This window comes from Nomascus leucogenys, chromosome 14 (assembly GCF_006542625.1).
Source record: "Nomascus leucogenys isolate Asia chromosome 14, Asia_NLE_v1, whole genome shotgun sequence".
Lineage (NCBI taxonomy): Eukaryota > Metazoa > Chordata > Mammalia > Primates > Hylobatidae > Nomascus > Nomascus leucogenys.
In genome coordinates this window covers 25,384,530-25,412,450 of record NC_044394.1, presented here as the reverse complement: position 1 = coordinate 25,412,450, position 27,921 = coordinate 25,384,530, and the positions used below count along the sequence as shown (strand labels likewise).

At 39.3% G+C, this 27,921-nt stretch overlaps 1 protein-coding gene across 2 annotated transcripts in view; it reads right to left on the bottom strand.

Annotated features, from left to right (window-relative positions):
* The window catches only part of REL (REL proto-oncogene, NF-kB subunit), a 41,705-nt gene extending 14,453 nt beyond the window's left edge, over positions 1-27,252 (bottom strand). For both annotated transcript variants that reach the window (XM_003262422.4, XM_030827189.1), the window contains exons 1-4: positions 26,897-27,252; positions 16,891-17,033; positions 14,108-14,256; positions 7,576-7,667 (exon numbers count right to left, since the gene is read on the bottom strand). In XM_003262422.4, the coding sequence (XP_003262470.1) occupies positions 7,576-7,667; positions 14,108-14,256; positions 16,891-17,033; positions 26,897-26,906 (394 nt within the window). In that variant the 5' untranslated portion in view covers positions 26,907-27,252. The remainder of the gene's footprint in view (positions 1-7,575; positions 7,668-14,107; positions 14,257-16,890; positions 17,034-26,896) is intronic.
* Between the last annotated feature and the right edge of the window lie 669 nt (positions 27,253-27,921).

Genomic DNA, 27,921 nt, shown 5'->3' with positions numbered 1-27,921 from the left:
ATAAAATTTAATATACAGTTTAGATATTCTATGGAGTTTGCCACATACTAGAAATCCTAATATTTCATTACCAAAATACACAACTAGAAAATGATATATAATTAAAAATTTTTTTCAGCTTTTGCAGTTAAGAGTCCTCTACAAAGTCTAACTGCCACTCTTGTTCTAGCTGAGTATACACTGTTAAAATCTGATATTGGAGTCCTTAATTAAATTCCTCACCCAATTTAGACTTTGGCATATATTAGACAATTTGAATAATCCTTTACTTGAAGCCTCAAATTTGACAGTATTAAACTGCTTTATGCCCCGTTTGCTAGAGACTGTTCCTTAGTTTTAAAGAACAAATGGCAAGAAAGATAAAGACTGGCCTTAAAACACACTAGTTGGGGAATCTATTGTGTGCAGGTAGGAAACTCAATAGCTCAAGGCACTTAGCTGAGAAGATAGAGATAACAGTAAAACAAATACATTGTTTAGGTGCCAAAGTGAAATGGAAACAAGATTCCATCACAGACCCTGTCCACAACAAGCATGAAATTAATATTTGAAGAAAATTCCTGAAGAATCAAATGATCTAACAGATAACACAAAACTTTCAATGATTAATTGCTGAGTATACCGTATAATTAGGAAGATGTTATCTTAGACTTAAGAGAACTGAGAAGGCTTTCAGGGCATCTCAGGTAAGGAAAACAACTGAAATTTTTGGTAGAAAAGTACAAATAAGGCAGGGTGCGGTGGCTCAAGCCTGTAATCCCAGCACTTTGGGAGGCCGAGGCAGACGGGACATGAGGTCAGGAGACTGAGGCCATCCTGGCTAACACGGTGAAACCCCGTCTCTACTAAAAAATACAAAAAAATTAGCCGGGCGTGGTGGCGGGCACCTGTAGTCCCAGCTACTCAGGAGGCTGAGGCAGGAGAATGGTGTGAACCTGGGAGACAGAGCTTGCAGTGAGCCGAGATCACGCCACTGCACTCCAGCCTGGGCGACAGAGCGAGACTCCGTAAAAAAAAAAAAAAGAAAAGTACAAATAAGACATGTTCGTCCATTTATTCTGTCAACCGTTTTAGTTTGTTTGTTTTTTTGAGATGGGGTCTCACTGTCACCCAGGCTGAAGTGCAGTGGCACAATCTGGGCTCACTGCAACCCAGCCTGATGGGTTCAAGTGATCCTCCCACCTCAGCCTCTGGAGCAGGCTGGGACTTGCAGCACGCACCCATGCCCAGCCAATTTTTTGTAGAGACGGGGTTTCACCACATTGCCCAGGCTGGTCTCGAACTAGACTCAAGTGATCCGCCCACCTTGGCCTCCCCAGGTGCTGGGATTACAGGCATGAGCCACCATGCCTGGCCCTTTCAACACATTTTAATTAAGCTTCTTTCATGTGCCAGAGATACGTGGAAGATAGTCCTCATCCTCCACAATTTCACGATTTAGTGAAGGAAAAACATGTAAACAAAGTTACAGCAAACCATATTAGAAATATGTACAGGTACTGGCCGGGTGCGGTGGCTCACACCTGTAATCCCAACACTCTGGGAGGCCGAGGTGGGCGGATCACCTGAGGTCAGGAGTTCAAGACCAGCCTGGCCATGGTGAAACCCCATCTCTACTAAAAATACAAAAAAAATTAGCCAGGTGTGGTGGTGCGTGCCTGTAGTCCCAGCTACTCAGGAGGCTGAGGCAGAAGAATTGCTTGAACCTGGGAGGCGGAGGTTGTGGTGAGCCAAGATTGCACCATTGCACTCCAGCCTGGGCAACAGGAGTGAAAGTCTGATTCAAAAAATATATATAAATATATATACACACACATATATACACACACACAGGTACTTTGGGAAAACAGAGAGAAGGTCAGGGAAGGCTTTAAAGACGATATGATCCTTAAACTTGGAGAATGAGTAAGAAAAATTCACCAGGCAGATAAGGGTGTTTCATGCAAAGGAACTGCATGTATAAAAGCACAGAGGTAAGAAAGAACATGGCTCTTCTAACAGTGCAGATAGTTCAGAATGGCAAAAAACAAGTAAGTGCATGTGTGCACTCAGTGGTAGACGAAGGAGGGGTAGGAAGCTGAGGTACAGAATGAAAGCTAGAATGGAAAGCAAGGCTTCCAGATTATGAAGGGCTTTAACGGCCATACTTGAGAAGCTGAACTCAGCATGTAGATCAGATCAAAGTTTCTCAAAGCATACTCTATGGATCACTTGCATCAGAATCATCTCAGATAGAGATTTTCAAATTGTAGCTTGGGAACCCTGATTGTAAAATTAATTTAGTGGGCTGAGTAAGCACTAACAATGCAAGAGAGAAAGAAAAAGAAGGGAAAGGAAAGGTACAGAACAGAATAGAGTACACCACATGTAGTAGGGTGATATGGTTTGGCTCTGTGTCTCCACCCAAATCTCATCTTGAATTGTACTCCCATAATTCTCATGTGTTGTGGGAGGGACCCAGTGGGAGATAATTTGAATCATGGCGGTGGTTTCCCCCATACTGCTCCCGTGGTAGTGAATAAATCTCACAAGATATGATGGTTTTATCAGGGGCTTCTGCTTTTGCATTTTCCTCATTTTCTCTTGCTGCCACCATCTAAGAAGTGCCTTTCACCTCTGCCATGATTCTGAGGCCTCCCCAGCCATGTGGAATTGTAAGTCCAATTAAACTTCTTTTTCTTCCCAGTCTCAGGTGTGTCTTTATCAGCAGAGTGAAAACGGACTAATACATAGGGTATCATCCTAAGGGTGTGGTGTATGTATATATATTGAGCTGAAAAACAAAATCTATTTCTTACTGTGGGTCACGGTCAAAGACTTAAGAAATACTGATCTAGATGTTTGTTAAAATGCAGATTCCCAGCACGCCTGTCTTTCAAGTCACCTGCTTGGCCCTCTTCCAAGTGTACTTTTCTTCCTTTCCTTCCTGCTCTAAAGCTTTTTAATAAACTTTCACTCCTGCTCTAAAACTTGTCTCGGTCTCTCCTTCTGTCTCCTGAGGAGGCAAGAATAGGGGCTGCTGCAGACCCGAACAGATACTTTTGGCTGCTAACACACTTTGGTGCCATGTGACTCAGATAAGTTATTATTTTAAAAATATTTTTTAAAATGTAGATTCCCAGGACCCATACCAGCCCTATCAAATTAGCGGAAGTGTGACCTGAAATCTACATTTTTAACAAGTACTAAGATATTCCTATGCACATTCAAATTGAGAACCACTGCTGAAGGGCACGGGAAGGAATGAACGTTTAAAAAACAAGCAAACAGGCTGGGCGTGGTGGCTCACGCCTGTAATCCCACCACTTTGGGAGGCCGAGGTGGGCGGATCATGAGGTCAGGAGATTGAGACCATCCTGGCTAACACGATGAAACCCCATCTCTACTAAAAATACAAAAAATTAGCCGAGTGTGGTGGCAGGCGCCTGTAGTCCCAGCTACTCAGGAGGCTGAGGCAGGAGAATGGCGTGAAACCGGGAGGCGGAGCTTGCAGTGAGCCGAAATCGTGCCACTGCACTCCAGCCTGGGTGACAGAGCGAGACTCCGTCTCAAACAAAAACAAGTAACAACAGGAAACATAAATAGTGGGAAGGATTAACTGGCAGGATTGTTCCTTCCCCAAATCAATATTCATCCAGGCAGCATGGTAGAGTTGTTAAAACCATGACCTTAGAGTCAGGGGCTCCCTATGTTCAAATCTTAGCTCTACTACTCATCAGCTATATAACCTTGAACAAATTACTTTCCTTTTCTTTTCTTAGAGACGGAGTCTCATTCTGTCGCTCAGGCTGAAGTGCAATAGTGAGAACACCGTTCACTGCAGCTTTGACCTCCTAGGCTGAAGCAATTTTCCTACCTCGGCCTCCTGAGTAGCGAAGACCACAGTTGTGTGCCCCTGCATCTGGTTAATTAAAAAAAATTTTTTGTAGAGATGGGGTTTTACCATGTTGCTCAGGCTGATCTCAAACTCCTGGGCTCAAGCAATCCTCTCCACCTTGGCCTCCCAAAGTGCTGGGATTACAGGCGTAAGCCACCATGCTTGGCCTACTTGATTTTTTTCTTAAATAATTAATTTATTTTTTTTGAGATGGAGTTTCACTCTTGTTGCCCAGGTTGGAGTCAAATGGCGCGATTTCGGCTCACCACAACCTCCACCTCCTGGGTTCAAGCGATTCTCCTGCCTTAGCCTCCTGAGTAGCTGGGATCACAGGTGTGCGCCACCACGCCTGGCGAATTTTTTTTTTTTTTTAATCGAGACAGAGTCTCGTTCTGTTGCCCAGGCTGGAGTGCAGTGGCGCAAACTTGGCTCACTGCAAACTCCACCTCCTGGGTTCAAGCAATTCTCCTGCTTCAGCCTCCCAAGTAGCTGGGACTACAGGCACGTGCCACCACGTCTGGCCAATTTTTTGTATTTTTAGTAGAGACAAGGTTTCACCATGTTGGTCAGGCTGGTCTCGAACTCCTGATCTCATGATCCCCCCGCCTCAGCCTCCCAAAGTGCTGGGATTACAGGCCTGAGTTAATTTTCTATGCTTCCATTTTCTTATTTTTAAAATTGAGTTATTAATAGTACCTATTTCGTAGGCTGTTATAAGGATTAAATGAAATAAAATATATAAAGCACTTACTATCTACCAAGAACTACTTTAAGTGCCATTATTGAGAATTCGCTATTAATATCATGCCCGAGTTGGGCCCAGTGGCTCACACCTATAATCCCGGCACTTTGGGAGGCCAAGGCAGGTGGATCACTGGAGCCCAGGAGTTTGAAACCAGCCTGGGGAATATGACAAAACCCATCTCTACAAAAAAGTACAAAAACTCTGGCCAAGCGTGGTGGCTAACACCTGTAATCCCAACACTTTGGGAGGCCGAGGCAGGAGGATCACTTGAGGTTGGGAGTTCAAGACCAGGCTGGCCGACATGATGAAACCCTGTGTCTACTAAAAATACAAAAATTAGCCAGGCATAGTATACGTCTATAATTCCAGCTACTCGAGAGGCTGAGGCACAAGAATCACTTGAACCCAGGAGGTGGGGGTTGCAGCGAGCCGAGATTGTGACACTGCACTCCAGCCTGGGTGACAGAGTGAGATTCTGTCTCAAAAAAAAAATTAGCTGGGCATGGTGATGCACACCTGTAATCTCAGCTACTTAGGAGGCTGAGGTGGGAGAATCACCTGAGCCTGGGAGGTCAAGGCTGCAGTGAGCTGTGATCACATCACTGCACTCCAGCCCGGGCATCTCAAAAAACATGCCTGATTCTGAACTGCCAAAACTAAGAAAAAGAAATTCCACAGACAGCATTTTCCTTTTTAATGCCTTTACCACTGGAGTCAAGGAACCTGCATATGAATTCCAGGTCTGCCACTTACATTTGCAGCATGATTTGGGACAGTTAAATAACAAAAGCCTTGGTATTCTCTTCCATAAAGCAGAATTGTTCCAACGATTAAATAAAGTAGTGTGCATAAAGCACTAACGTTTACTCCCTGACATACAAGAAGTGCTTAATAAATGATAGCTATCACTTATAATTTCCTTGTTTTATATTGCATCTAGACTTACCTGCCTCTTTAAAAGTCTGGCCTATTAATTTGGCAATGAATCACAATTTTAAATGAGCATACTCTTGACCTAGAAATTTTCCACTTCCAAAAATTTATCCTAGGGAAATGATCACACAAGAGCTCAAAGTGTATATTCAGTGGAGCTTTTAAAACAAAATGAAAACAACATACATGTTCATTAATAGAAGACTAAATAGACCGAGTGCAGTGGCTCATGCCTGTAATCCCAGCACTTTAGAAGACCGAGGCAAGTGGATTGCTGAGCTCAGGAGTTTTGAGACCAGCCTGGGCAACATGGCGAGACCCTGTCTCTACAAAAAATACAAAAACTAGCTGGGCATGGGCATGGTGGTGCACCAACAACTTGGGAGGCTGAGGTGGGATGACCACTTGAGCCCAGGATGTCAATGCTGCAGTGATCTGTGATCACATCACTGCACTCCATCCTGGGCAACAGAGCAAGACTACCTCAAAAAAAAAGAAAAAAAAAGAAAAAAGATGACTAAATAAACAAATTATGTTCTATCCAAACAATAAAATATTCTGTTAAAAAAAATAAAAACAGATTTGTAAGTATTGACATGGAAAGTTTAAGGTATATTCCTGAGTGGAAAAAAATGAAGGAGCAGAATAGGATATATAGCATGATTCCTTTTTTATAAAATATACATGTCTACATATAACTACACATGTATAAAGAAAATTCTAGAAAAATATACATCAAACTTAATAGCAGTCTCCCCTGGTAAGACTGGAAGGGAAGAAGGGGACTGGTAAGACTGGAAGGGAAGAAGTATGAAAAATAAAACCTAGAGAAAAGAGATGCAGATTTTATGGCTCATAAAACAGTAATTATCTGTGAATATATTCCTTAAATTATCAACGTATCTCTTAAATTATTTTTATACATCCAGGAAAAATACAAACCAACAGTATAAGGATGTCTCAAATATGACCAAGAAATATATTCTTTGAAAATATTATAGTCATTTAATTCCTGACTTCTGCATATTTAAGTAGCTGCAAAGACTTCAGAATGGAGGCTATTCTAAGTATAGGATGCCAGCAACTAGTGTGGTAGTACTTATCTATTCAAACAATACACAGTGCTTACAAGTAACAGTTAGCCAGGGAGTATTAAGCATTTATACTTACAGCATGAGACAGATAGTACCGTAAGTATAAATACTTAATAAATGCTATCCCCAATAAAATTCACTGAACAGTAGATATCTAGTCATATACACAAATACGCTATGAAAATACTTTGTGTAATTTCTATTATTTCTACGCTTCTTCTTCCACATTGGGATTAAGTATTACCGGTGAATATACCCTTGAGCTAAATGCACTCCAGTACCTTATAAACACAGTGCCTATTTAACATTCAAAAGGGGGAGTGTATGTTGTCTGCTGGAAGTGGCATAAAGAAGGTCATGTTCAAAAAGGATCACAACATTTTGAAGTTTTATTATATAAAATGGTGACACTCTCCAACAATACCAGAAACCTCTCTGTGCATAAGATTTTTTTCAACAACTGTGAAGAAACTATTTTAAATAGTATACTTCATTCCTCAGATACAGGTACATGTCAACAAGTAGAAAAGTAAACACAGAACTTAAAACACAGGTTCAAGATATAAATAGCTGGGCACAATGGCTCACGCCTGTAATCCCAGCACTTTGGGATGCCAAGGCGGGTAGATCACCTGATGTCAGGAGTTCAAGACCAGCCTGGCTAACATGGTGAAACCCCGTCTCTACTTAAAATACAATAATTAGCTGGGTGTGATGGTGGGCGCCTATAATCCCAGCTACTCCGGAGGCTGAGGCAGGAGAATCGCTTGAACCTGGGAGGTGGAGGTTGCAGTGAGCTGAGATCATGCCATTGCACTCCAGCCTGGTGACAAGAGCGAAACTCTGTCTCAAAAAAAAAGGGAAAGAAAAAAGAAATAGAAATCAACACCCAAATAAATAGAAATGATTTTATCAAACATACTTACCATTGAATGGATTGATTCCTGCCTTTATTCTTGTAATAATAGCTTCTTTTACTTCTTTTTTCTTCACACATCGAATACCCAAATTTTGGAAACTAGCAGGAAAAAAACAATATTCAAAACTGCATTATAAACACAAGGAATATTGCAAAAATCAAACATACAGCAACACTGAAGTTATCATGCTGTCAGTTGGACATACCAAAGCATGAATGTGCTTCCAATTGCTCTGATAAAGATGAGAGTAAGAAGTGGGGTTATATGGCTGGGCATGTGGCTCGTGCCTGTAATCCCAGCACTTTGGGAGGCCAAGGCGGATGGATCACCTGAGGTCAGGAGTTCGAGACCAGCCTGATCAACATGGAGAAACCCCGTCTCTACTAAAAATACAAAATTAGCCAGGCATAGTGGCGCATGCTTGTAATCTCAGCTACTCGGGAGGCTGAGGCAGGAGAATCGCTTGAGCCCGGGAGGCAGAGGTTGCGGTAAGCCGAGATCACGCCATTGCGCTCCAGCCTGGGCAACAAGAGCGAAACTCTGTCTCAAAAAAAAAAAAAAAAAAGAAGTAGGGTTGTACTTCTAAGAACTGTTAAAAGAAAAATAATATATACTATATCATTCTAACATACAGTGTTTTACAATTACATCTTACTAATATGCCTATGTCAAACATACCAAAACATAGATTAACAGTAAAGCAATACCAAATAGTAAAATTTACCTCCCAAACAAATTCAGAATCAAATCAATAAAGTTGTATGTTTGACAATGTAAAGCAAAAGCTGTAAAGAGATGCTCACAGGTTGAAACCCACAGGTATGTTTTGCTAGGCTCAAAAAGTGTTGCCTATATTTTAAAAAATCTGCACAGGTTATCTACATTTAGAAATCAGGTAATTGCATATGAACATCTGGATTTCCGGCTACATTTTAAAGACCTGGCAATACTAGGTTGGCACAGAAACAACAGGCTAGGGACTGAGCCCCATTTATGCAGGGCTCTTTAGTTTGCTACAGTGCCTGTTAGTCCTCCTACACTTGATCCACACCACTCATTTACGCTGCTTGCCTAGCTCCACAGAGATTTGCTTTTTGAGCCCTGAATTCACTGTTACTAGCAGTAGAATATGTTTTGTGCCATATTATATAAAGTTATAGCCATTCATCATAAAAAATTACTAAAACGTTTTTGTATTAGAAAGAAGTTTAATGCTAACAATATTTAACAAGTTTCAAAATGTCATTTATGAAAAACTTCCCAATAGCTACAAATACTACTAATTTGCATATGTGTAGCATAGATGATGGTGGGGGGAACTCCCCCACCACCACCAGTCATACTTGTTCCCACATGGAAAAACCATGACATCAGTAAAATTGGGTGGGTGTGAATAAGGAAGCAAAACTCAATTATAATAACATTACTATTGTTCAAACTTCACATGGCACTTGCAACCGGAGGCTACTTTGTCTGCCTGTCTCCATACTCATGCTGTCTTATGCTCATGCTCTTCACATTCAACACACTTACAATTTTGCTAGCATCTAAAATATCTTTCACATTTCCTTCCTCTGCCTTCAATAACTACAAAAATAAATCTTAAAAAACTTTTTTTTTGAGATGATCTCACTCTGCCACCCAGGCTGGAGTGCAGTGGCACCATATCGGCTCACTGCAACCTCTGCCTCCCAGGCTCGGGTGATCCTCCCACCTCAGCCTCCTGAGTAGCTGGACTACAGGTACATGATACCCTACCCAGCTAATTTTTGTATTTTTGTAGAGCCAGGGTTTCACCAGTTGCCCAGGCTGGTCTCAAGCTCCTGGACTCAAGCAATCTGCCTGCCTCAGCCTCCCAAAGTGCTTGGATTGTAGGCATGAGCCACTATGCTTGGTCAGCTAAATCTTGAATTCTTAATCCTTTCTTGAAATCTTGCAACTATAATCCTCTTCCTCAAAAGCATTCCACTTCTTTGAAAGATTCTTGGTTTGATTCTTTTTCTTTGGTAAAAGAGTTTACAGAATTCTTCATATTAATACATTTATATTACTTCATTTTGTTTCATCTGAATAATCTCATATTTGACTGCTATTCACAGAATATTAGGGGTGGTGGTAATTTTTGAAATTCTGAAATGAAGGATCAAAAGATTGTTTGAATCAATTATTCATTCATTCATTCACAGACATTCAACAAGCTTTGGGGTTCGTACTATATACCAAAAACTCTGCAAAGTAATGGGGATATACAATCCCTTTCCTCAAGAAGCTTTCTAGTGGAAAGATTGGCAAACTGTAACTCATGGACCAAATCCAACATCTTGTCTGTCTTTGCAAATAAAGTTTTATTGGAACACAGCCAAACTGATGTTTACATATTATCTATGGCTGCTTTCATGCTACAACAGCAGAGCTGAGCAACAGAGACCATACAGCTTGCAAAACCCCAAACATTTACTATCTAGTACTTTACAGAAAAAGTGTGGTAGTCTCTGGTCAAGCAGATATACATTAAATAATCACACATACACAAATGCTAAACTGCAATCATAACAAGTTTTATGAAGGAGGTATACATGATGTTATGGGAGCTTATGCTGGAACAGAAGAAAAGACACTTCCAGGCAAAAGGAACAGGCCACACAAAGACCCCTAGAAAAGAGCACTGGAAACAGAGGAAACTAAAGGAAGGCTTTGTGAGTGGAGTATAAAAATTAAGGAAAGCAGAGTTTAATAAAAGGCTAGAAATAAAGGTGGGTCATGTGGGCCTTACAGGCTATAGAAGGAATGCTGTCTTTATTCCAAGAGCCAAATAAACCCATTAAAATGTTTTAAGCAAGGGAAAGACAATTCCGTTTGTATTTTAAAAGATCACACTGGCTAAAGTGAGGAAAGATAGAGGGTTTGGAAAAGGTACAAAATGGTTGATGCAAGACCACTCAGGAGGTTATTCCAGCAGCCCCAGTTTAGGCTATAGTGGTAGTATGATGGTGATGAATTTCACTGAGTGAAGTGGATAGATTCAAAACCACTTGAGAAGGTAACTGTTAGTAGATCAACATGTACACCTGGATGAGGAATGCCAGAGATGACACCTATAGGTCTTTTATAGCAATCACTAACATATGGCACATTAGAAGACCAATTATGAGGGGAAAGAGATATGATCACCGTAAAATCATGTTTGGGGAATATTCTATTTGAAGTGCTTTTTTTTTTTTTTTTTAAAGAGATAGGATCTCGCTATGTTGCCCAGGCTGGACTCAACTCCTGGGCTCAAGCAATCCTCCTGTTTCGGCCTCCTGAGTAGCTGTAACTACACGCATGGGCCACTGTGCCTGGCTACTTAAGGTACTTTTGAGACATTTAAGGGAATATGTTGAGAAGGCAATCAGACTTACTACCATTTCCTACCAGAAGGAACCAAGAATCTCTGGAAAAAGCTGATGACTTCAGGGCTGGGGCAAGCAAAGCACAAGTTGGCCAGGCACAGGGGCTCATCCCTGTAATCCCAGCATTTTGGGAGGCTGAGGCAGGAGGATCACTTGAGGTCACGAGTTTGAGACAAGCCTGGCCAACATGATGAAACCCCGTATCTACTAAAAATACAAAAATTACCTGGGTGTGGTGGTGCACGCCTGTAATTCCAGCTACTTGGGAGGCCAAGGCACAAAAATTGCATGAACTCGGGATGGGGAGGTTGCAGTGAGGTGAGATCGCACCACTGCACTCCAGCCTGGGCAACAGAGGGAGGCTCTGTCTCAAAAAAAAAAAAGGAAAAAAAAAAAGAAAAAAGAAAAGCACAAGTCTTGAACATTTTGTTTTGTCAAAAAGTAAAAAAGTGCTCAAAGAAAGATGAGGGCATATCAAAAAAACACAGGAGACAGTTTGAAGAGGCTTGCATTAGTCAAATCTGGGTCAATTTGAAAATCAAAAGAATAACAGAATAACTATAATACATTAAATACAAGAATGCATGAGTTTACAGTGATACTTTTTAAATGGCGAAACAGAGGAAGGGAAAGTTCTTCTTTATAATAGAATGCCAAGATAATATTGCCAATAATGTGAAAAACTGAAGGGATATTTTGAGAGTTATACTGCATCGCTTCTATAGATTTCTTGCCCAAAATGTTTCATGTTAACATGAAAATAGTATTCATGTTAAATATAATGCTACCTATAATGTGTAATCCTTAATGGGATCCTGAATTGGGGAGAGAGTTGGAACAGCCATAAAGAGCATTATTAGGACAATAAGTGAGGTGATCCAAAAATTTAACTGCCTGTAACTAAGAAAGAACAGCCAGAAAAGCAGGAAGTAAAATGGAAGTTTGTTTTCACAGAAAGCAAGGAATAAAAATGTTTCAAATAAGGAGTGATCACGTGTAAAATGTTGTTGGGAGGTCAAGTAATACAGACAAATATTTGCCAAGTGTGTATAATACTAGATATTTTGTTTTGTGTTATTATTGTAAGAGGAGCATTTAAAGTATTTTTTTCTAAACGGTTATTACTAATATATTTGGAGACTATTAATCTCTTTTCTGTTGCAATTAGTTCATTTTTCCCCAAAAGCCAATACATGTTCATTACAAAAATGAATTATAAAATATAAGTTAAAAGAAAAACATAAAACCCTACAATCTTACCCACCCAACTACTATTAATACCTTAGTATTAACATATACATATCGTGCATATGTATAAATTTATCTTAGACAAAAATAAAATTATTCTTTACGTGTTGTTTTAAAACCTATTTATCTGGCCAGGCGCTGTGGCTCACGCTTGTAATCCCGGCACTTTGGGAGGCTGAGGCACGTGGATCACCTGAGGTCAGGAATTCAAGACCAGCCCAGTCAACATGGTGAAACCCTGTCTCTAATGGTTTAAATACCAAAAAATTAGCTGGGCATGGTGGCACATGCCTGTAATATCAGCTAACATGGGAGGCTGAGGCAGAAGAATCGCTTGAACCAGGGAGGTGGAGGTTGCAGTAAGCCGAAATCACACCACTTCACTGCAACCTGGGCAACAAAGCAAGACTGTCTCAAAAAGAAAAAAAAAAACACAAAAAACAGAAAACCTATTTATCTAATATATTGTCACTATCTTTACATACCAATAGACATATTGGCAATATGATTTTTAAGGCTGTACAGGAGTACGTTGCATGAATGTATCAGTTTATTTAATTAATCCCCTTTGCTAACTATTTGGATTGCTTCTAGCTTTTTGCCATTACAAAGAGAACTGCAATGAACAGCATTAGAGCATAACGTCTGAATACACTTAATTATTTTCTGAGGCTAAACTCCTAGAAGTGCAATGGCTGGCTCAAGAGGCATTAATATTTTTCGGGCTTTTGCTATGTAGTTAAATTGCCCACCAGACGTCTTTATTAATTTATATTCTAACATGATGAATGGGCCCATCTTCTGGTAGCCTCACTATCATGAAGTATTACATGATTATTTTTATCTTAGAACTATTGTTGTATGTTAATTCCATAACTTGCCACTTTCTAAATAATAACTCTATAGAGTTTTCCAGTTGATTTTTCTCACATCCAGGCAATTTTACGTTAACTGTAAATCGGCGTGGCACAGCAGCTCACACCTGTAATCCCAAGCACTTTGGGAGGCCAAGGTGGACAGACTGCTTGAGTCCAGGAGTTCATGACCACCCTGGGCAACAGGCAAAACCTCATCTCTACAAAAAATACAAAAATTAGCCAGGCATGGTGGTGCATGCCTGTAGTCCCAGCTACTCAGGAGGCTGAGGCTGAAGATCGCTTGAGTCTGGAGGTGAAGGTTGCAATGGGCCGAGATCATGCCACTGCACTCCAGCCTGGGTAACAGAGTGAGACCTTGTCTCAAAATAATAATAATAATAATAAGTTAACTATAAATGAAAAGACAGAGGCCGGGCGTGGTGTCTCACATCTGTAATCCCAGCACTTTGGGAGGCCAAGGCAGGCAGATCACCTGAGGTTGGGAGTTCCAGACCAGCCTGACCAACATGGAGAAACCTCATCTCTACTAAAAATACAAAGAAATTAGCCAGGCATGGTGGTGCATGCCTGTAATCCCAGCTACTCGGGAGGCTGAGGCAGAAGAATCGCTTGAACCCAGGAGGTGGAGGTTGCAGTGAGCCGAGATTGTGCCATTGCACTCTAGCCTAGGCAAAAAGGGCAAAACTCCATCTCAAAAAAAAAAAAAAAAAAAAAAAAAGGACAGAGTGAAAAATTATTTCAAAAACTGTCCACCCCAAGAAAGGAAATCACAGTATACAATAAGTTTACGTTTACTTTTAATAACAATAAAAATGTCTTCCTGCTGACCATCATAAGATGTGTCTACTAATGAAGAATGAAAGGGTAGTTCTAATGCAAATAGTAAAAATGTAAGTGTAAAATATAGTAAATAGAAGTAAAATGAGAAAATTATTCTGCTAAAAAGTAACAGATTGTCATGGAGAAGAAACAGAACATCCTATATCTTATTTCTGAAGATGTCTGTAACTGTGTACTTACAACAGAGGTCTGCGTTCTTGTCCAAATTCCGCTTCATAGTAGCCGTCTCTGCAGTCTTTTCCAACTAAATCATGAGGATGAGGTTTATATGGGTCATTCTTTGTTACTAATGTAATTCTCACTTTTCCTTTTCCATAATAGTTCATAATCTGAAAAAACGGGGAAATTAAATATATGATCCAAATAGATTGCATTATAAACTGATCTACTAAATGAGAGTTCAATTTACATTATAATTAATGTAAATAATTATAATTAAATTATATTATAACTAATGTAAATTGAACTGGCACTAGATAGATAAAATCCAACTGACGAACAACTGCAGTTTAGATGAAACTTTCCAGAGAATACCAGTACAGAAGAACTTACCTCTCAGTTTCTTGACATATTTTCTGCCCTAATTTCAATTGGTCATATCATTTGCCTGGGCTTATTTTCCTTTCAAAACAAGTAAAACTCTACCCAAATTTTACCCATAGAACATGAGAAAACAGATGTTAAGTCACTAAATGCCCAGCTCTTTAACGTACTGTCATACCATAAACATTCCTTGAAAATATATTTAAGCCATATTGGAAAGGATAGCACATAAATATAATCATTTTACTTAATATGTGACATTTCACTTCACAAAAATACTGGTTCAGTAAGCTTACCCCAAGTGTTTACTCTAGAATAGGCAATAAATCAAATTGAGTTTAACAACAACAAATTTCACATAGAAAGTATAGCTAGAACACAGAGTAAAATGGAGAGTTTAACATGGAAGAGGAAGGAGGACAGGAATTAATGCTTAGTTTGAAAGCTAGTAAATCTGCAAGAACAAAGCAGGGAATATAAAAACCAGCATACCACAAAGGAGCAAGGTAAAGTAAGAATGGGTAGCTTACGAGGTAGAGGGCACTAAAATCCACAATTTTGAATTTAAATAGAATTTGAAAGTAACCAGGAAGTATTACATTTCTTTCTGTATGAAAGAGAAGGTAATTGCTCAAGACTATAAGTAGGCAAATACAAAACTCAAGCTGTAAAGTGTTTAGGACCTACTGGAATGGTAAAAATACGTATCTTAGAAATAGAGATGCATAGGAAAAGATGAATTATGAAAAAAAGTTTAAAAATGACTCAAAAAACTGGAAAAATAGTATTTCCTTATTTCCTTTTTATTAGCATCTCATCCATCTTAACATTTAAAAGACTTAGATAACCCAAATCCATATTACTGCCAAAAATGTGATAAAAATAGAAATCTGGAATTCAATATATAATTTTGCCATTGGTTTATTCTATAATTCAGCAATTCCCTTTAAGTTCATCAACAGAATAGATTTTGTAAATAATCTAGTTATAAAACAGTGAATTAAGATCTGTTGATAAAAGTAACACTTTTCAAAAAAAAAAAACAAAAACAAAAAGCAACACTTTTCAAAATCTACTTTGCCATTAAAGTTTTTTAATTGGCATTTAAAGGATAAACCCTTTGCTGAAAGTCAAAGAAAAATAGTTTACAAATAGAAAATATAAATTTAGTACATTGGGCTGGGCATGTTGGCTCACACCTGTAATTGCAGCACTTTGGGAGACCAAGGCAGGCGGATCACGAGGTCAGGAGATCGAGACCATCCTGGCTATCATGGTGAAACCCTGTCTCTACTAAAAATACAAAAATTAGCTGGGCATGGTGGCGGGCATCTGTAGTCCCAGCTACTCGGGAGGCTGAGACAGGAGAATTGCTTGAACCTGGGAGGCGGAGCTTGCAGTGAGCCGAGATCACGCCACTGCCCTCCAGCCTGGGCAACAGAGTGAGACTCCGTCTCAAAAAAATAAAAAATAAAAAAATAAATAAATTTAGTACATCTTGGCTGGGCGCAGTGGCTCACGCCTATAATCCCAGCGCTTTGGGAGGCTGAGACGGGTGGATCACCTGAGGTCAAGAGTTCGAGACCAGCCTGGCCAACATGGTGAAACCCCGTCTCTACTAAAAAATACAAAAATCAGCTGGGGGTGGTGGTGGGCATCTGTAATCCCAGCTACTCGGCAGGCTGAGGCAGGAGAATCACGTGAACCCAGGAGGTGGAGGTTGCAGTGAGCCGAGATCGTGACATTGCACTCTAGCCTGGGTGACAAGTGTGAAACTCTGTCTCAAAAATAAATAAATAAATAAATTTAGTACATCTTATAACTATTAGTATGTTTACCAAAGTCATTTTTGGTCAAAAGCTTTTTAAAGTTTATGCTAATGTGAAAAAACTGTATTTACAAAATGGTATTTCAAATCAGTCAATGACCCAGAGAATCACAGACAAGCAATAAAGTTAAGAAAAAGGAGAAAAAAATGTTCTAGCCCTAAGACTAGCCAAGAAGAATTATGATCGAGTTCTCAAATCCATGTTTAATCTACAGAATAATATCACTCACCTCTGTAGAGAATGGATTTTCCTTATCATCTTTGTGTTCCATGAAAAAGAACATGATCCAAAAGCTGCCAGTGTACTCTCAACATTGAGTCACTCTACTTAGGTTAATACACAAGCACCATAGAACTATCTGCAGTGGGAAAGACTCCATTTTATATTTAAGAAATGTCCTTAGACATTTTTTTAATGTCTTTTTAACAGATGTCTTTTTAACAGATCCGTTTAAAAAAAAAAAAAAAAGGAAAAAAGAAAAAGATAAACCTGTGGAGATGACTGTGAAGAAACTGGCCCTTTAAAATAATTGCTATAGCTAATATATGAAGCAACTAATAGCGAGATAGACACAGAAGAAGACTCTATTACCTGGATCGAAGGGTATGTTCGATTGTTGTCTGTGCTGTGCTCCCCTGGAATGCTGCCTGCTGATCGCCCTTCACATTTGTATCTAAAACGCATTCCCCTCTGCCTGGGTTGTTCAATTATCTCTATATACGGGTTATACGCACCTGAAAAGTTTTTAAAAAGGAGGAGGTCAGTGAGATTAATATAGCAATTAATAATGGATTTTAACACTTCTGTATTTTCATAACAGCAGACTAAAACAAAGATTTTTTCCTCCTAACATTAAATAACAAGGATGAAATGTTATCTTGGAGATTGGCTGGGAGAGGTACCTTTTTTTTTCCATTCAAATTGAGTCCCTATGTAGTGTCAAAACAAGTCATTCAAACCATATTGATTGGTTAGCACTTTATAGCTTAATATCTATAGCTAACGTCAATATGAAGTTCTGAGATAACCACTTCAGAGATATCCGCCTCCCACGTGAGACCTAGCAAAAGGGTTTCCCCCAAGATTCCCCAAGAAGGGTAAAGAAGATAGTATTCAGAAGTAAAATATTACACTCCTAAAGTGAGTTTAATATATTTAACTGCTTGATTTTACATCATATTCATAATAATGAATGAAAAGACCATTCACTGAAAATGAAAATGCATTTAAATCCTTGCAGAAGCATATGTAAGTTTTTTATATCTCCATTGAAATATTAAAGGACTTACATATAGTATATCAAAACAAGCCCCAGGAGGGACTTTAGGCTCAAAGAATGTGCAATCAGTCCCATGTAAACCTTTTCTAAAGATACAACAGAGAAAAAAAAGTATTTACTTTCTATAATAACTAAAATTCAAAATATGCATCTGCAGAATGAACTGCTGATACATATAACATGGACGACTCTCAAAATCATTATGCTGAGTGAAAGAAGTTAGACCAGAAGAGCACATACTGCATAATTCCATTTATATGAAACTCTAGGATATGTAAAGTAATACACAATGAATGATAGCAGATCACTGGGTGCCTAAGAACAGGGATAATATGGTGGATAGGAAAGGCAGGGGGGACAATGGACATGTTAATTATCTTGTGATGATGATTCCAAGGTGGTATACATATGTCAAAACTTATCAAATTGCATACTTTAAAAGTACAGTTTGTTGTACATAAATTATATGTCAATAAAGCTATTTAAAATATATGCAACTTTACTATCTTTTATTATCCAAATTGTGGGGGAAAAGGTAAATAGACACTCAACTGTACTTGCAAGTAGGGGAGTTAATAGGGGTGTGAAGATGTTTTCCATTAAAATATAATAAGTGTTCCTTAATCAGTTTAGTGCTGACTAAGGCTTATCCTGTTAGAATGCAAGCAATCCTGAGAAATGGTAACACAGTGGGCCTTATCAGAACAGTATGGAGAAGAGGCCTTTAGAATCCTACCCCAGCTACTTCTTAACAGTAAGACCACGGAAATGTTATTAAAATTAAAAATCTCTTAGTTTCCTCCTCTGTAAAATAGGAATAATCATAATAGCACCTACCTCACTGGGTTGTTGTGAAGATGACAGATTATATGTGCTAAATTCTTACCAAGTGTCATATATACATATACATTCAACAAATGGTGTCCACATGAAAAAATGCTCATCATCACTGGCCATCAGATAAATGCAAATCAAAACCACAATGAGATACCATCTTACACCAGTTAGAATGGCAATCATTAAAAAGTCAGGAAACAACAGGTGCTGGAGAGGATGTGGAGAAACAGGAACACTTTTACACTGTTGGTGGGACTGTAAGCTAGTTCAACCATTGTGGAAGTCAGTGTGGCGATTCCTCAGGGATCTAGAACTAGAAATACCATTTAACCCAGCCATCCTATTACTGGGTATATACCCAAAAGATTATAAATCATGCTGCTATAAAGACACATGCACACGTATGTTTACTGCAGCACTCTTCACAATAGCAAAGACTTGGAACGAACCCAAATGTCCAACAATGATAGACTGGATTAAGAAAATGTGGCATATACACACCATGGAATACTATGCAGCCATAAAAAAGGATGAGTTCATGTCCTTTGTAGGGACATAGATGAAGCTGGAAACCATCATTCTCAGCAAACTATCGCAAGGACAAAAAACCAAACACCGCATGTTCTCACTCATAGGTGGGAATTGAACAATGAGAACACATGGACACAGGAAGGGGAACATCACACACTGGGGCCTGTTGTGGGGTGGGGGAAGGGGGAGAGGGAAAGCATTAGGAGATATACCTAATGTTAAATGACAAGTTAATGGGTGCAGCACACCAACACGGCACATGTATACATATGTAACAAACCTGCATGTTGTGCACGTGTACACTAAAACTTAAAGTATAAAAAAAAAATGGTGTCTATTATTTCAGATGCTTTCTTGATAAAAATGATTTAGTGATACCATGGTGGTATCCCAACTATCACTCTAAAGGACCTTACAGAAGAGCAGGGCAAACAACATATATTATTAGACTACAGAAGGAAGGAAAGCACTAATAAAATTCTGCGGAAATAAGGGCGAAAGAGTCAGGAATGCCCAACTGTGTCAGTGGAAAAAGAGCGGTTAATGAAGCAAAAGAGCAGAGGAAATGAAGAGGAAAAAGGTAGGTATTCCAGGGAAAAGGAAACAGTGTGTCCACAGAGGAGGGTTTATTTAAGAATCACCAACGTAAATGGAATACACTTTCTCTCTTAAAAAGAGAACTAAAAGTCAGAGCACACTTGGCAATGTGGATTTCATTTTATGTGTGATGAAATCAATGAATATTTTGATGCAGGCAAATCACATGATCAGATTTGCATTTTAGAGTAAAACTTTTAGTTACAGCAGACAGAGAGAAAAAAGAAAGCAACGTGATCAGTTTAGAGACCACTATAATAACATGGGCAATGATGAGGGTATGTCCGATATATGGCAGTCATAAAAGGAATGAAGGATTATTTAAAAGATAAAATTGACAGCACCTGGTGCCTGAACATTAGGGTTAAAAGAAATTAAAGAATCACTGATAGCTCAGAAATTAAAGAATCATTGATGATTCCATGGCTTCTACTTTGGGTTACTGAATAAAGTATTACTGTAACTTTCAATTTTATTCTGTATGGTGCAAACTCCCTGTGTTTGAATCTACTACCTATTTGTTTACTCAAAAGATGAAGAGCCAGAGAAAACTGACTTTAACCTAAACAAGTTCATAATCCTTATTTCAGTTTTGCTCAAAAACATAAGATATGCAGATGAGTATTTCACAATTTTATCCTTGCATATTTTAAATATTTTATATTCACATTGCAAATTTCAAATATTTCATACCCTTATATATCCTTGTAGGAGTATTTAAGAAAGTATATTTTCCTCTTAAAAACTGTTAAAATCAACATTATTTTTAAGTCACATTTTAAATAATTTATGTGGCTGAAGTAAAGGCCAAATAAATCCCTGCCCACACTTATTTAAAGGTGTCTTGGTGGGAAACTAATATAAAATGACATCATTAATGATAAGTGTTTAACTTTGGGAGGACAGAGTGTGAATAAAACTGCTAGGTTCATAGTGAACATTCAAATATTTCACTGAGGCTGGGCATGGTGGCTCATACCTGTAATCTCAGCACTTTGGGAGGCCAAGGTGGGTGGATCACTTGAGGTCAGGAGTTCCAGAGCAGCCTGGACAACATGGTGAAACCCCATCTCTACCAAAAATACAAAAAATTAGCTGGACATGGTGGCAGACACCTGTAATCCCAGCTACTTGGGAGATCGAGGCAAGAGAATTGCTTGAACCCAGGAGGCGGAGGCTGCAGTGAGCCAAGATTGTACCACTGCACTCTAGCCTGGGTGACAGAGGGAGACTCCGTCTCAAAAAAGAAAAAAAAAAAAAAAAAACACAAACAAAAACAAAAAAACCCAAAACTTCATTGGTTACATGACACTTCTTTAGATTGTTTATAAAAAGAACAGAAAAGTAGTTGTTGAAAAGATTAAATAAAATATTTTTAAAGAGTAAAAATTAATAAATATCAGTTATCGTGTAATATTAAGTATTTAAAGTCCTTGGAATTTATTTTTCCTATTGCAGAAGCTCTTAATTGGTAAAAATTAACAGGCTGGGGGAATGTAGAGTATTATAACCAAGTAACACAGTATACTGTAATACTCTACATTCCCCCAACTGGAAATAATCTCCCCTCCTTTAAACTACCATAGTATTCTGTGTATGGCAATTATTCCAAGTAACTGTAATTTAGGGAAAACTTACCGTCTTATTTCTTCTTGATGATAAAGGTACTTGTTTCATTTCTTCAAGCTACTTGAAGGCAGAAATTGTGTTTAACTCATCACTGCCTTGTACAGAGATATTCATTAAACATCTATTGAATGAATGACTAAAAAATCTTAAGGTCTTTTGTTTATACAAGTTATTCAAACGTTACATAATCATATAAGTGATTAGTCAGATTTTTTAATTAGATTCCACTACTAAGGAAAAAAAATAGTGCTTTGTAGGTACCAGGATTGCTACACCTCAGTATTTCCTCATACTCATTCCTATTTTATCTGTGTTTATGATTTTTAAAAAACTTCCCAGCTATAAATCATTCATATAATGCATCAGTACAATACACTAGTTATCTCCTTCCTCAGTACTGTGCTTTGCGCAGTGCCATTCTTCCTGAATATAAAATGTGTTGAAATGTAGTCATCTATGGAGTGGAAGAGGGTAAAATATAAATCAGGAAATTGTAGGGAAAATAAGTACTCAGTTAAGATAACCTCAAATCGCCACAGTTTTGAAAAGCACCAAAACGTCTCCAAAATTGGCTCTAAACAAATTGATTACTGTATTTTTCTTTAAGCATACTATGCAAAGCTGGGACTGACCCCTATATTCTGAATAGTATTTTAAAACGCTAATATACATCAGAATAACATCTAAAATACAGCCAAAATGTTCGTAAGATATATTTATGTTTTTATTTGCACTTAGGCAAGAAAGAGTGCTATTTTAAAACATAGTGCCTATCTAATAAAGTATGTTTTTAAAATAAAAAATTACATTGAAATAAATGTTTAAATGGATCATAAATTATCAGAAATAGACACATTATTAACAAACACCTTATTGCTAGAATTAGCAACCAGCATCAAGTATACAGAAAAAAAAGTTAATTATTGTAATTAAAACATTAAGGCCCCTTTATATACATTTCTCATTTGATCCTCTTAACTTTAATCTCCATTTGAAAAACAATAGAAATTATTATCCCATCTTACAGATGATAAAACTAAAGTTGAAAATTATATGAAGTTATAATAAAAATGAATTATGAATGGTATGCTAATATGGCAGTGCCAAATTTAAAAAACAAGCATAAAAGCAACTGGAGGTAATAACTGATACAGCACATAATCTGCAATCTAAAATAAATGCAACTTAATTTAAGAAGATAATGCATCCTGGTATAGCCAAATGAGTATTTAGATCCAAAGAAATCCCTAGAACAGAGTTCATACTGGGGATGTACATCAGAATCACCTAGGTAGTTTTTTCAAAACACACACGTCCTTACCCCACTTGAGATGTTTAAAAGAGAAAGAAATCTTCATAGATTTTAAAGCCCAAATACATGTTTCCGAAAAAGCCTTCCAAGAAATTCTAGCACACTCCTGATTAAGAATAACTGTCTTAAAACATGAAGTGGAAGCAACAATGCACATATTGAGAGAAGCAATCTAAAAATTCAGGTACAAATATGGACTGGGACATGAGTAAATAAGGCAAAGCAATTCTGGCTACTTGTAACTTCAACTTGTTTTTATCTCCCACTCAAGAAAGAACCTTACTCAAATGCAAGCAAGAAAAATGACAATATAGAGATAGCCTTCAAATGCTCTCATTTATTTAAAAAGCAAATAATTTACAACACAAATATTTTAACTCTTGCAACACATCACACAAATGATTGTCACACCAGTGTGTCAACACCACAGTTGAGAACAGCTGACTAGGCTGCATGTCTCTCATAAAGGTCCTGGGTGACAGACTTTGCCTGAGACCTAAAGGAGCCAATGGAGCTAACAATATATATTTTTCCAAATATCACCTCTACTCAATTTGGAGAAAAAGAAAATAAGATCTATTATTTTTTTCCTCAAACCAGGTCTCTCATCAGCCAAAGGCTATGCCAATATATCAGGCTGACTTTATTACTCCAATACATCAGGCTGACTTTCAACTGGGCCTTAAGGAATCAAAGAAAGGAAATTTTCAGATGAGTATTCAGCTGATTTATGCACTACAAGGTAAAAACTGTAAAAGATTCTGGCAATAGGGATTCTGTTACCACGGGAGGGGGCGGCGGGGAAGGTAAGTCTTGAAAAAACTCTTGCACGTGCCAGGGTAAAATAAAGAAATTTTAAAAGCTGTCCTAGATTATATATGTATTAAAGTTAAAAACAAATGGCAAGACCAAATCACCTCTGTTCTAAAAATAAAAACAGAGGAGGACCAGAGCAATATGAATTTCAGAAAAACAATTTTATCCCATGCAATATTTGGGTCATGTGCCTACAAACAAAATCATTTTCAGAGAACCCATATGAGAGAAAGTTGGAACAAAATGAAATTCTGAGTCCCTTAAATTGTATTTGAGAAAGATACTATGCATAACCTAGATGTTCCTAATTATGATTCATTGTCTGGCTCCTCCCTAGTCATTACATTAACTCATTCCCTTTATCTGTGCCTATCATACGTCACCTTAATTATTTAACTCCACTGTTATTTCTATTTTTTCATGTGTTGCATTTCTGAAACATTCATGCTCATGTGTGGCATTTTACTTAAAAAAGAAGTCATTTGCTGTAGCTATCCATTCCTAACTTTCAGCTCTGTCATTAAAGATTAAGTTGCATCACACTTACTTCCATTTCTCCCCTTTAATCGAGAAAAATAACGGTTCTCTTGAAATTCACACTAGAAATAGTTGGTAAGAAGTGAGGTTTACAAAAACAATTCATTTCTGTACTTCCTATTGTGTGACACAGAAGAACCATACTAAAGAAAAATGTGAAGAAAAATAAATTATCTAAATTTTAAAACATTTTACCAAAGACAGCACTAATTATTAGTTAACAGAGCTATGTGCCACACGAAGACATTTTGCTCTTTTTACTGGAACAATGAGAAGGTTTAAATTCAGACATAAAATATCTAATTTTACTTATATTAAATAAAATAGAATAAACATACAAAAGCAACGACTGCCTACTATGCATACCTTAGACGGGTTTGGGAACATTTTTCTTCACTATGTCTATTATTAATTATGTCAAAAGCCTGTAATCAAGGTGTAATTTTTTTAAAAAGCAATGAAAAGCAGCTTAATACAAGCTGTGAAATCCTAATTAACCTGCTAACTTATCTAAACAAAATTTAGAATATTTATATACATGATTTTAAACTACATTCTAAATTACATAATTTTGCTTGTAAGATTATGATTTATGTTACTTTTACATTATAGCTATCACATATTCAACTACATATACCTATTTACATATGACATCTGGTAAGAAATGAAGAAATGCTCTTAAATGCTTCGTAATGAATAAAAGTACTTTCTGAGATTTTAATACTACCTCACTACAAACAGAATCTAAACTAGACAATGAAAAACTAAGCAAGTTCTTTTTGTTTTTTTTTTTGGTCACTCTTCCGGTTAAATTACTGTTTCAAAACAGAATAGGAATTTAGAATTTTATTAGTGAATCTTTTTCTGTCTCTAAGGTCTTTATAACAGATTAAGGAAAAGTACACAAATTCCTCTAAACTTTTTTTTTTTTTATTCCAGGCCTGGCAGTTTTCTAACAACTGAATTACAATTTAAATAACTTGTTACATTTTAAATAGTCCCATTTTAATGCAACTCTTAGAAAAGACCAAAAAAACAAAAAACAAAAAGTTAATCACACTTCAATTTCTAAACCTTTAAAACTTTCCATTTCTTTAAACATTTCCTCCTTACTTTTAGGGAATCCTTCCTCCTCACTTTTAGGGAATCCTTCCTCCTCACAACAGCACAAAATACGGTGTCAAAAATTTAAATTGTATCACATTTTAAAATCCTGTGGGTCTTACAATACTCTATATAGAAATGGTTGTTTCCTCTCTCAACTGAAAAAATTAGAAGTATTACATTCATGCAATATATCAATAAAGTTTGATTAAATCGCCAAGAGGCTGAACTTACTTACAATGCTAGGCATTCTCCATTACTTCCAAACAAAATCTTTCTGATAACCAATACATTAACAAAATATTTGAAGTCATCTTAGCACTTCTAATCTACACATGCTTTGAATTCATAAATTTACAGGATTATCTGAAATTTGTCACTTAAGTGGGAAAAGGGAAAGTTGAAACATTTTAAACTACACTTAGTATTCTCACAACCACAGACAAACTGAAATCAAATGTCATGTGAAACACCCCAATTTCCTTTTCTGCCTACAGCAATAGCTATGGCATTGTTCTGCTCAACCTTTTAAAAAGGTTTTTTAAGCTTCCTACTTCCTCATCTCTAGTAGACATCAGCCTACTTCTGAGGGTCACTGGACCAGGCAGTTTGGGGATGAGAGTCAAGTTCATAAACGGGGCCCCCTCTTCATTCTCTTAGTACAGCATTTAATATATGCGTTTAGCTCTCCCTGCCCTTGCTCACGCTGCTTCCTCTGTCTGGAAAGTGCCCCCCACTCGCCTTGCCAAAATCCTAGTAAAAGACCAACTCGACCCCAGGCTACTTGATTTATCCCCCCGCCCCGGCTCTCCCGTCCCAACCTTAAGCTCCAGGCAGCCCCAAACCACATCTGTGTATATAGGAGACTTTCTTGCTCTGCAGTGTTTCTTAAAAACTTATTTCCCCCCAAAGGGATAGATCGAGCATTTATTAAGGGAAAATATATCGTCACATAAGTGATAAAGTTGTATTCATTCCTACCCATTATTTTAAAGCACGGATATTATAAAACTCCTCTTTCCCCTTATTTCCAGCAAGGAGAAAGGGGGATTCAACGTCTCTATTCGTCAGATTAGGAACCTGGAGCTTTATCTCACAGTAAAAACTACACACTCTTTTTTTTTTTTTTTAACATAGAGGCAGGGTCTCCCTCTGTCGCCCAGGCTAGAGTGCAGGGGCGCGATCTCGGCTCACTGCAACCTCCACCTCCCAAGTTCAAGCGATTCTCCTGCCTCAGCCTCCCGAGTAGCTGGGATTACAGGCGCGCGCCACCACGCCCAGCTGATTTTTGTATTTTTAGTAGAGACGGGGTTTCACCATGTTTGCCAGGCTGGTCTCGAACTCCCGACCTCTCGTGATCCACCTGCCTCGGCCTCCCAAAGTGCTGGGATTACAGGCACGAGCCACCGCGCCCGGCCTACACTTGGTCAAAGCAACATTAACACTTAAAATACCACGGATTTTGTAATTCGTGTTAAAATACCACGGATGATTTTTAAAGCCGTGCCACATTTCGTACAACTGTCAGTACAAGGGGGATCACCTCTTTGCATTTGATGAAATTAAAAAGGGGGAGAGAGCTTGCCGGAGGTCTGAAGGTTCCTCATTCCTGTTCTAAAACATAAAACCACCATCTTCAATACATATACATTTTTAATGAGAACTCTTCGTCCTCCTTTAGTTCGCTTATGACTTCCCTAATCCTAAAATCAAGTCGTTGGGAATTTCTAAGGTTCCTGCTATGACAACAGAATCAAATTACAGAGCATGGCTTGGATTTTGCACGCAAACCCTGAAGCAGGTAACTTTTTTAAAAGCTGACAATTTTACCATATGAGATTTTAAAGACAGAACGCGCCCCAGCAAAAACTGAGCTTCCTAAACTCACAGCGGCAGGACCCCCTCCAGAAGAGCTCCTTTTCCCCGGCCCAGGCCCGCGCCCCGTGAGCACTCACCGGAGGCCATGGCTCCGCTCCCCGCACCTTCCCGCAGGCAGCTCCCAGCGTCCTGGCCGGAGGCGGCCGCAGTCAGTCAGTCAGGAGGCCGAGGGACCTCTGCCGGCGGGGCCCCCAGTCCCTCGACCACCCTAGAGGCCTCCTCCTTCTTCCCGCCCTCCGCTGGGTTTGCGGCTCACACCTTCCTACCCCCTTAATTCTTGCGCTCCGGGTCACCCAGCGTCGCCGTCTACCGTGCGGGAGCCAGGGGCAGGGGGCGGAGCGGGGAGAGCCGAGTGCTGGCCCGGCCGAGAGGCGAGCAGCCTGGCGGGAGGGGAATTTCCCGCGGCTGACGTAGGCGCGACGCAGCAACCTTCACCCGGAGGCGTGGGCGGGGCGACCTGGCGGCCGCCGCGCGCGCGACCGCCCCCAGCGCCCCGCCTCTGCCTGCCCCCGCGCACGCTCCCCGCCCGCCCCCTCGCATACGCCCCTGGCGCTGCTGTGGCGGCTGGCTTGGGAGGGGGTCGAGGGAGCGGGAGCTTGGGGTGGGCTTCGGGAGCGCAGGGAACGGCGGGAGCCGGGAGGTGACGGCTCGCAGCGTGAGAAGGCCGCTGGCTCCTGAGAAATCCCCCTCCTCCAGGTTGTTCTTCCGAGTGTGGTTTAAAGTTCAGGAGCGGGCGGGAGGGTGCGGATGACGTAGAGAGGGCCGGCCGCTGGGGAGCTTTTGGGGGCGCGCCGGGCGGCCGAGCGGCCGAGCGGGGCCGACTCTCCCGGCCGGGGAGGGCGACGGCCGGGGTTTTCGAGAGGTGGTTCCCCTTCTTCCCGACTTCGCACATGCAAATCTCCACCCCCGCGCTAGCGGCGGGACGTTGGGCCCTGTAGGGGGAAGTGCGGCTGCGGCGGGGGGTCTGTCTTCTTCTGTAATTCTTGTATTTGCATACGGGGACCCCCCCCCCCGACTGATTTTTTTTCCTCTATCTAAATTGCGAGGGTACTGTGAACTTTACGTATTTTACCTACTGAAACCCGTTTAAACTCAAAAGGTC